Below are 10,145 nucleotides of genomic sequence, written 5' to 3'. Positions count from 1 at the left end.
CTCACATGTCTTCATTGAGTGTCCTGCACTGGCCCTAAAAAGATCTTAATACTTGGACAGCAAGGCCATCAGGAGATTGGCAAAATGCACTCAGATTTCTCACTCAATACAATTCTCAGAACCAATACAATGTTACAGAACATCATAAAGAGATAGCTACGTTTGAAGGAGTAGTAGGGGAAGAGTGAAAAACAAGACTACATTGGCTGCAAAAGTCCTACTTACTGGACCCCAAGAGATAGCTACGTTTGAAGGAGTAGTAGGGGAAGAGTGAAAAACAAGACTACATTGGCTGCAAAAGTCCTACTTACTGGACCCCACACTCAGAAATGTCGGTAGCCAAAGTCCCTCATTTCAGGTGACTATGGAGAGATACCACTTCCCAGTGGCCTTGAATTGACGTTTGACGTACTGTACTGAGTGCCGTCCACCAAGCCTGTTGTGGAGAATGTATGTGATAATATCACAGTTGGCATGACGACAGCAACTTAACAAACTTTTGGCAGGACAGGCAGAAGCAGTACTCGTCATAGAATCTATCGAATTCACAATATCATAAGTACATGTGCAGATTGTGAGCTGCTGTTCTGTACCTCTACAATTGTCACAATTTTTCCCAATCTGGCCTCCACAGCTTGATAGTTGTTTAAATGCGTATTGCCTCTTTGAATTAGTCCAATACTTCGTGGGTTTCTGGTTCTGGCTTTTCTATTGCTAAAAAGCCGAACTTCTCTTTGTTAACTTCGACAGACACCCACCCATCCCTGAAGTTCCCATATTATAGCAATCTTTTACATATTTATATTATTTATCCTCATGTTCATTATAAAATCATTATAGGTACATTAGCTCTTAATGGTAGCGGGTTAGTGAAGTTACATGATGAACAACTATTTATAGATGTGCAAACTAGATCACACTTACACGTTCAGACAATTATTTTAATGATAAAGAGAACCCGTTTAATCGAACATCAGAGCTAAAATCTATGTTACAAAGTTTGGTCGCTTGTTTGCTAGTTGGTGAAGTTTTAGTAGTAGTCAATATGAAATGGTGTCTAGATTTCTACCTCTAATACAAGAATCTACTGACCACAGACTAAGTAGAAAGTACCTGGTATTGGTAGAATGAACTAAATCAGATTGGTCAATGATCATTCATTAGATCATTAATGAAATTTTTGAAATGTTCATCGTTAGAAGTGTTGAAATACCAGTTGGTAAATTAAATTTAATGTCCATTTCAAAGTTGAGAAAATCATTTTTTACCCGATTTTGCCCATAATGGTGAAACTTTCAAAAGGATTGAAATAATTTCAAGTTGATAATTTTATTCTGAAACTATGAATTTTATTCGCCATCAAGTATGTGTCGTAATAAAACGTAGTAGGTGATCACTTGATCAGTATTCTGAAAGTTTCTAACGGTTTAAAAATAGTCGCACCACATTAGTACTTCGGTGTCACCCTTCCCACTCATTTCCCGCGGTGGCTCACAAACGATTTGTGTGTGTGTGTAACTGGTGACTCATATGACTGTTTTGTCCCCCCTTCATTCCTCCCAATGTTTGTGCTGATGTCTTTCTAGTTCTGGAAAGTCCCCCTCGCGAATTTCGAATTTCAAGTATCGATGAGTGTGGTTCTGAAGTATGGCAGGTCGCGTGTTGAATAGTTCATGCTCGTTACTGGCGTTATCATTAGAGAATTATAAATCTTCTGTTTCGGTAGGACGTATTCTAAACAATCCAGGTATTCTATCACAGGGTTGAATAGTAGACACTTTAGATTAGACAGGGGAGCTAGCGAAAAAATAAATAAAAATATGAAAAATGATTTTCATGTAGGTACCTACATTATCATGATAAAAGAGTGACTTTTAGGGGAAAAATTCTAAATTATCGCTCGAGTTGATTAATAAGGAAGTTTTGTACTGCGTAGAGTCAAAAGTCGGAGTGCCCGAGTGGTAAGGAGTGTGGTCTTGGGCAAACTGCTGAGCGGGTGGGGTGGGGGTTCGAATCCCACTGTGATCATTTTTTTGTACATCATTTTATCATTTAAAAATATTTTATGGATAGCCATAGTTACTTTTTTCATAATTTTATAGTTTATGGTTGAAAAAATAAAAAATAAAAAAAATAAATAAAAATACATTATCATGATGTATTTCACTCGGACAAGATCAGAACTTACCAAAACTTACCCAATGATGTTATTATTTAATTTTTCTCTCGGAAATGATCGGAACTTACCAAATGTATTGTACTAGCTGAATTCCGTCGCTTCGCTCCGGAATCCCGCTAGTTCATCCCGAGGCATGGCCAAACTTGTGGAAAAGGCATGGCCGAACTTGAGGCATGGCCAAACTTGTGGAAAAGGCATGGCCGAACTTGTCAAACTAAAAACATAAACGAAACTCAAATATTTGGCGAGCGAGGAAAAGTTTTCTCTCCCTCACTCTCTGCACTCTGTGTATTTCTTATGGTGATTTTAGCGATCAAAAATTGATCATATCTCAGGATCGGTTTAGATTTTCGCAAAATCCTTTCTTATTGCACACCTAGACCATAAAAGGAATAGTCCTATCAAATTTCAGCTTTCTAGGTCTTGTGATTCTTGAGATAGAGCGATCAGTGTGGAACTATGAACAATGTGAACTGTGAATGGATCTCGTTCTTATAATATAAGATTTCACTCGGAAAAGATCAGAACTTACCAAAACTTACCCAATGATGTTATTATTTAATTTTTCACTCGGAAATGATCTGCCTGCACGCCCCCTTATATCAACACTTGGAAATCCCTAAAATTAGGGGCCTAATCTTCAAGGAAGGGACGGTGTTGTGGGTAATAGTGGGTGACAAGTAACTAGCGATAGCTACATACATACGAGTTTTAGAGTTTTTTGTGTAATTAGGAATAAAAATAAAATTCTAAAATTCGTCCCTCATTCGCATGTAAATCTTGTAATTCGGGCACGACCCTACAAAACCATCCCCTTCAGGAATTTAGCTCTGCTCGCTTACATTTGGTAATGATGCTGAAAATAGCCATCATTTGTCGGTAGGCGAAGATATTTATAGGAATTCCGTGCCTTCACTCCTTTCCCCTGATGACTTTAATAGCTTCAAATATTGGGAAGGGTGAGGACCCTCATCTTCCCACTTTTTCTACCCACATGTATCAATGCAGCGGATCCGTCACCCTCTCATTCTATCGGGAATTGAAACAGTAATGTCAATATTACCCCCAAGTCTTCTTCCATTGCCCGTATTGTCATCATTTATATTGGAGGAGACCCGGGAAAATAAGAAAAGGGATTTTTTAACTCGTAAATGCAGGACAGCTAGCAGCTAGCTTTTGTGAAAATGAAACATCAGCGTTCATAGTAGGTATGATTTTTAAAAATCATTGTCAATTCGGTTGTTTACAACTCTTGTTAGGAAAGGAACCCTGATTTCTGTTCAAAGGAATGTCCATTTGTGGATTCACAGATTCGAAAGCATTCTATTAAGTACAGCTATTTTTCCAATGCAAATTCAGTTCCAAGTCAGCTATTTTTTGCTAGTGCATTTCACAGTAGGTATATTGAACTGCAGTGAATTTCTTTTTCTGCAGAAAGGAATGTCCATTTGTGGATTCACAGATTCGAAAGCATTCTATTAAGTACAGCTATTTTTGCAATGCAAATTCAGTTCCAAGTCAGCTATTTTTTGCTAGTGCATTTCACAGTAGGTATATTGAACTGCAGTGAATTTCTTTTTCTGCAATCACTAATCATAATCAATCATTCATCGTCCTAATCGAAATTGATATCTGCTATCTAATGGTTCGGTACTTCGGTACGTTATCAGAAATATCAGATACTTTAAACCGTTTTGTGTTGCAATTCAAACAAGCAAATTGAAAAATTAGCGGTCTCTATTTTGTGTTTTTAGCAAATCATTGTCAATCCGATTCCTCTGGCTAGATATCAGGTTGAACATATTTATTTTCATTGCAAATAAAAATCAATTAGTACCATTTTACTGGTTTTACATTACGGGTTTCAACTATGGATCTATTTATATCTGGTGTAGAGTGATAGGTACTTAGATTAAAATCGGTTTTTTTAACCAAACATCTTAACGGTCTAATTACAATAATTAAAACATTGCCCGATTAAGACCAAGATGGTCTGTTGAACAGCACTGAGAACTGAGGAGCACTGAACCACAAATATTGGCCGGAGTAAAAAAACTCTCTTGAAAGATGAAAGACAAGCGAGACTACCAAAGACATTGTCCAGAGACTGCCGACAGCCATTTTCTTCCTTTCTGGAACCCACACACTCCTGATCCTAATCTACCACATAAGGACATAAACCAATTAATTGTCTGTCAACGGAAATCAGGCGTAGAATATGAAAATGTAATACAAGGTACCTACTTATAAAATTATAAGATTTATAAGCAATATGTTAAATGCGTAAAATAAAGGTCTGAATAACTGGAATCAATCTTTCGGGATAACGCTGACATCAAACATAGATGGACAACTGATTTTGTAATCTACCTAACCTACATATTTGGCTAAGTTTCAATTATGACTTCTATTACTTCTTCCATCAATCCGTTCAGTTCCTGAGCCAGAGAACCTTTTCAAATGCCAATTCCTAAATTCAGTGTGGACGCATCTATAGCTTCTTTTTCTTGTAATTACACCTTATCTGAATGGTCATACTTTATTAAAACACACACTCTACTCAATTAATGCATCATCATTATGATTAATTAACATGCACTTTTATTCATATCAGATCGTTGTTATCAGTGGCACAGAAATTCAGACTTCCCTACGATATCTTGTGCCAGAAAATTAAATATTGATACATACTTTCTTCTTTCTTATGAACTTCAAACATAGAAACATATTAGGTAGTTGTGTATAGATAGTGAAACCGAAAGTTATGATCTACGAGCTTTAGGTTGAACAATTTTTGTCCTTTACTTGAAAATTTAGATCTTCTCTCTAGATCTAGAAACCAATATTTGTCCTTGTTCCGAGGCAAAGAACCACCAAGATTTGGTTTCCAATTTCCATACAATATGATTCCATGCGGCATTAGGAGGGTGGTGTCTTTGAAAATAACTGTTACATACGTACACTTGGGCCACTTAGGGGAAACGGCCAACTTATACCTATATTTTGAAGTTCAACGTCTTACTCATGGACGAGAAAAATATGGTAAGTACATAGATGGAATTTTATATTGAAAATATAGAATTGCTATTATTATACAGTTGGGCCCTTGGTTCACTTTCTATTCTACTTACTCAGTGTGGACGCATCTATAGCTTCTTTTTCTTGTAATTACACCTTATCTGAATGGTATCTCTACTCAATTAATGCATCATCATTATGATTAATTAACATGCACTTTTATTCATATCAGATCGTTGTTATCAGTGGCACAGAAATTCAGACTTCCCTACGATATCTTGTGCCAGAAAATTAAATATTGATACATACTTTCTTCTTTCTTATGAACTTCAAACATAGAAACATATTAGGTACTTATGTAGATAGTGAAACCGAAAGTTATGATCTACGAGCTTTAGGTTGAACAATTTTTGTCCTTTACTTGAAAATTTAGATCTTCTCTCTTGATCTAGAAACCAATATTTGCCCTTGTTCCGAGGTAAAGAACCACCAAGATTTGGTTTCCAATTTCAATACGATATGATTCCATTCGGCATTAGGAGGGTGGTGTCTTTGAAAATAACTGTTACATACGTACACTTGGGCCACTTAGGGGAAACGGCCAACTTATACCTGTATTTTGAAGTTCAACGTCTTACTCATGGACGAGAAAAATATAGTAAGTACATAGATGGAATTTTATATTGAAAATATAGAATTGCTATTATTATACAGTTGGGCCCTTGGTTCACTTTCTATTCTACTTAGACTATTATCAACTTTGCTGTCTTTCTCCACACCACTGAGTAAGCTCACATAGAAAGTAAGATTGGCTAATAAGATTAGGCCACACATACATACAGTATTAATTAGAAATGATACATTAAATTAATTATGATTAGATTAATTAAAATAAAAGTTAGTACGCAATAAGTGAAACATTAACAAACTTAGATTAATGCAATTTAATAAAGCAATAGGTGTAACATGTTAATATTGTTAATCAAATTTTTAATTTGGATTGCAATTTCTCTATTAAAATTAATAAGAGTAAGAGTGAGTGTCAAAGGGGTTCCTGAGGTTGAATTTTTGGGAGAGGGAGAAATAGTTATGAAGACGTACCTGGTAGTGAATGGCTTGCCTAAGGCCAGGAATAAGGCCCTAACCTCATTTTCAGTAATTACAAAATCATATACGAAAGTTACCTGGATATCTTCATCATCTTCACTATCTTTGTGTTTATCATACAAGCGACTGGAATCCTTGTCCTCCTCAGACTGATGGCACTTCTCTTGGTTGAATCTCTCATACCACCGAATTTTCTCTTTGTCCTCGTTATGACCACTCTTTCCCTTGTTATACCAATGGCTTTTGTCATGCCAATCGTTTTTGTCCTTCGCTTGCCAGTCACATTTGTGTTTGTCTTCGGCATGCCAGTGGCATTTGTGTTTGTCCTTGGTACTCCAGTGGCTTTTGTTCTTCTCACAGTGCGGCTCCAAATCGTGCTCTATGATGTCGTAATTGACGGCCGACCGTTTTTCGTAACCCATGAGCGGCACAGATGGTTGGTAACTCAAAAACATTGCGCCCTTCTTCTCCTACACTGGCACGGTTCTAAAAGCTAACACATTCACTGATCAGTGATCATTTGATCAACTACCACCTATAAAACTGTGAAAAAAAGTGCAACAATAAAAATGTAATGGGTTGAATTATTTTTATAAAGTAGGTATGTAAGTATGTATGTTACTTATGTGCTTAAGCTGAAGGGGGAAATAAAATCTTGTAAAATTCACCACTCCTACCTACATAACTCCACTAAAAATTATAATATATATGTATCAAATATGTAAGTAGGTAAGGAATGAGGTTTACTTGGTAGAAATAAATTATTTATTACTTTCTATTTTTACATTTGTTTTGTGGCATCTGAACATTATGTCACCTATTTAGGTACATAGAATTACTATTATTACACTCACATGACATAAAACTCATAACTTTGTTTATTTAAACTCATTAAACTTAAACTGAGATATAATTTAACAAAATTACCTCACTTCTCGAAATGTCAAACCCTCATTCGAATTGTCTACGTGTGTGTTTTGATTACGGCAAGTTTAGGATTCAATTTGTTTACCGATGGAAAAAAAAGTAATCGGAAATTTAAATGGATTTAAATTATGTTGCAATTTCAATGTAAACGAGGGCGAACAACAACACAAGGCACTGTTTCCGGAATTACAAGTACATGTATTAGGACGGGGAAAAAACAATGTGGTTACAGAACACCAGGAATAACAAATCACAACTGATCAACAAAACACCACATGCCGACTGAAAAAGAAGACTGTTGTAAAATGTCCAATGGCAAAATAATACACATCATTTGTAATTAGTATGAACACAGCCCATGTGATAAGTTATGTAACCTGCGACCTTTCCTATTTAACCTGAGAAGTTAGAAGACATTATTCTTGGAAGTATGAAAGAAAACAATAATTAACTACTTGACTACCTATACTATTAATATCTAGTATCTATCCATGACTCATAATCTGTCTCCACAGATCGATAATTACCTAACCAAAAATCAGGCGGCCTTTGTTTACGAGTAACCCCCCTTGGTCATATTCTTTCAACATCCGCGTCTACAACTTTTCAGTTTCATAATCTCATGTTATTTACCTTTATGTTAAAAACATAGTTGCACCAATTTGGATTCAGCATCTTGAGCAGAAGTCAACATACACTTTAACGTGGTCCGTAACTACAAACTACCCGGCTCGGCGCATTCGAAAAGATGGAGTTAGAGAATACAGACCAGGGGGTAAGACTGGGTTTCAATTTTTCGTACGCCCTATATTTATCAATTTAATTGCTCACTGATGAAACAAATTAAAATAAGTATATTCTTTCACGAGTTTACACGAGGTTTCTTATCAAAGGAGAAGTAAATCAACCGTCTTGTTAGCGTCTAATGGAAAGAAACGACCTTGTTGATAACAGCACTCAAATATCGTCAAGAAATGGATCCAGAAACATTTATTTGCTTTCAAAAAACAGATGGCCCCAATTTACGGCCACAATCAATTGTGTATTAGATATGTACCTATAAAAATTTGCCTTCAGTTCAGACTTCAGGCTGACTTCTCAAGTTTCTGTCCCCTTGTTTGAATAAAATGGTTTGAAAACGTTCAATAACCATTTAAAGAGATAGCACTCTGGGTTCATTTTTCTAGGAGACACTCAAGGTTGATTTTACGAGACGAGTTGTTCGGCTTTTACATCAGTCCAGAACTAAACAACCGAATCCGAATACTCCATCATCATCGTCAGTTGCAATAATACCACAATCGCCAATATGTATAGAGAGGACTTGTAAAGTCACAGCTATTGACAAGTTAACCGATAGAAATCCTAGCGACTTTCTAGCTCAAGTGTTATTAACGCTCTCATGATAATTGATATTATACCAAGGTGCAAATTTTAAATGCAAGTACTTAGTTACTTACTGATAATTAATGTAGGTACTAAGGTACTTACACATTTTATATATGAAATCTGCTGATTTTTTCCCCTGTATGTAAAGATACCTACGGATTTGCCTGAGTAATCAGTAATATTTCTCCGTTAACTTTTAAATGTCCACACTTTAATTTTAAATTAAATTCCATGATAATAAACTTCCACAGTCGTTATCAATAAACTGCTGCAAAAGCTTGATCGTACTTTCGTTACGTAGTGTACGTAGGAACAAAATTATACATGCAAAACTACAATAAAAAATTACAACCTACAAAACAAACACATGATGAAATTTCAACTTTCCTTTTCCACAAGTACTTACTTACTACATAGAAAAAGTTCAACGTATAAAAGTTAGACCATGTAACGAATATCAAATTAGCTAAAACATTCTAAAAAAAACGTATTCATACTAATCAATGCAACATAGGTTTAATTAGGTAAGTAATTAATTCATAATGCCTTTTCAATCGAAGTGCAATTTACAGACGTTTTCTCACCTCGAGAAATAAATACATACATAATAATCTCAACTAAACGTGTAGATGCAGACAGAAAATGAGAGAATCCACTTCTATTTTTGGAATAAAAGGGAATTGAAATTTGTTTATCGTTAAAACATCTTATGTAGGTGTCGGTAGGCCGTAATGTTCATCCGTAAATATAATTCATAATGTTTATCCAGAAGCAGATATCATACATATTGCTGATTGTAAGATTGTTCCACTTCGAAAATCTGAGGTTCTGAGGCCTTGTGCCAAATGTCAATCTCAAATTCGAATCATTGATACCAACTCAAGAATATGTACCAATTTAATCAATACCAAATCAAGAATATACCTCCCATCAAAATACACTTTCAAAACATGGGTACATATACGGTTTCCACCTTTTATACATCTTTTAGGACCTACCAAACACCCAAGACCTGGTATTAGGCGTTATCAATGTACGTGTATATTGGAAAGAAACTTCTCGTAATTCCAAGATAAAATACACTTCCAAAACATAGGTACTTAGGTACATATACGGTTTCCACCTTGTATACAACTTTTAGGACCTACCAAACACCCAAGACCTGGTATTAGGCGTTATCAATGTACGTGTATATTGGAAAGAAACTGACTTCTCGTAAATCCAAGGTTCGAACCCTCAATTTGCACATTACAAGACTGACTGTGCCAGATCCATGACTATTCTGAACCTGACTGAGAAGTAAAACCACATCCAGTGAAAGTGTTCACGGCATTACCACCCATTGTTTTGGTTTCATATTGTTTTTTAATACAATTTAAGAGTGTAATAAAGTACAAGACTGACTGTGCCAGATCCATGACTATTCTGAACCTGAATGTGAGAAGTTAAACCACATCCAGTGAAAGTGTTCACGGCATTACCACCCATTGTTTTGGTTTCATATTGTTTTTTAATACAATTTAAG

At 35.7% G+C, this 10,145-nt stretch overlaps 1 protein-coding gene across 1 annotated transcript; it reads right to left on the bottom strand.

Moving 5' to 3' along the window:
* Positions 1 to 5,420: 5,420 nt before the first annotated feature.
* Positions 5,421 to 7,917, bottom strand: LOC113466670. The gene is made up of 3 exons (XM_026822259.1): positions 7,759 to 7,917; positions 6,382 to 6,847; positions 5,421 to 5,465 (listed from the first exon to the last, which is right to left on the bottom strand). The coding sequence occupies exons 2-3, from the start codon at positions 6,757 to 6,759 to the stop codon at positions 5,421 to 5,423; spliced, it is 423 nt and encodes a 140-aa protein (XP_026678060.1). The 5' UTR covers positions 6,760 to 6,847; positions 7,759 to 7,917.
* Between the last annotated feature and the right edge of the window lie 2,228 nt (positions 7,918 to 10,145).

The sequence above is a fragment of the Diaphorina citri genome, unplaced genomic scaffold, assembly GCF_000475195.1.
Source record: "Diaphorina citri unplaced genomic scaffold, Diaci psyllid genome assembly version 1.1 scaffold310, whole genome shotgun sequence".
In the NCBI taxonomy this organism is placed as follows: Eukaryota; Metazoa; Arthropoda; class Insecta; order Hemiptera; family Psyllidae; genus Diaphorina; species Diaphorina citri.
This window is presented reverse-complemented; position numbering and strand designations above follow the sequence as displayed.

What these genes read in the sequence shown, in the direction of transcription:
- LOC113466670 (XM_026822259.1), bottom strand. Translation starts at nt 6,759, where the DNA reads ATGTTTTTGAGTTACCAACCATCTGTGCCGCTCATGGGTTACGAAAAA. An exon ending in AAGATGATGAAGATATCCAG is followed by an intron (nt 5,466 to 6,381) that starts GTAACTTTCGTA and finishes AAGATATCGTAG; the next exon opens with GGAAGTCTGAATTTCTGTGC.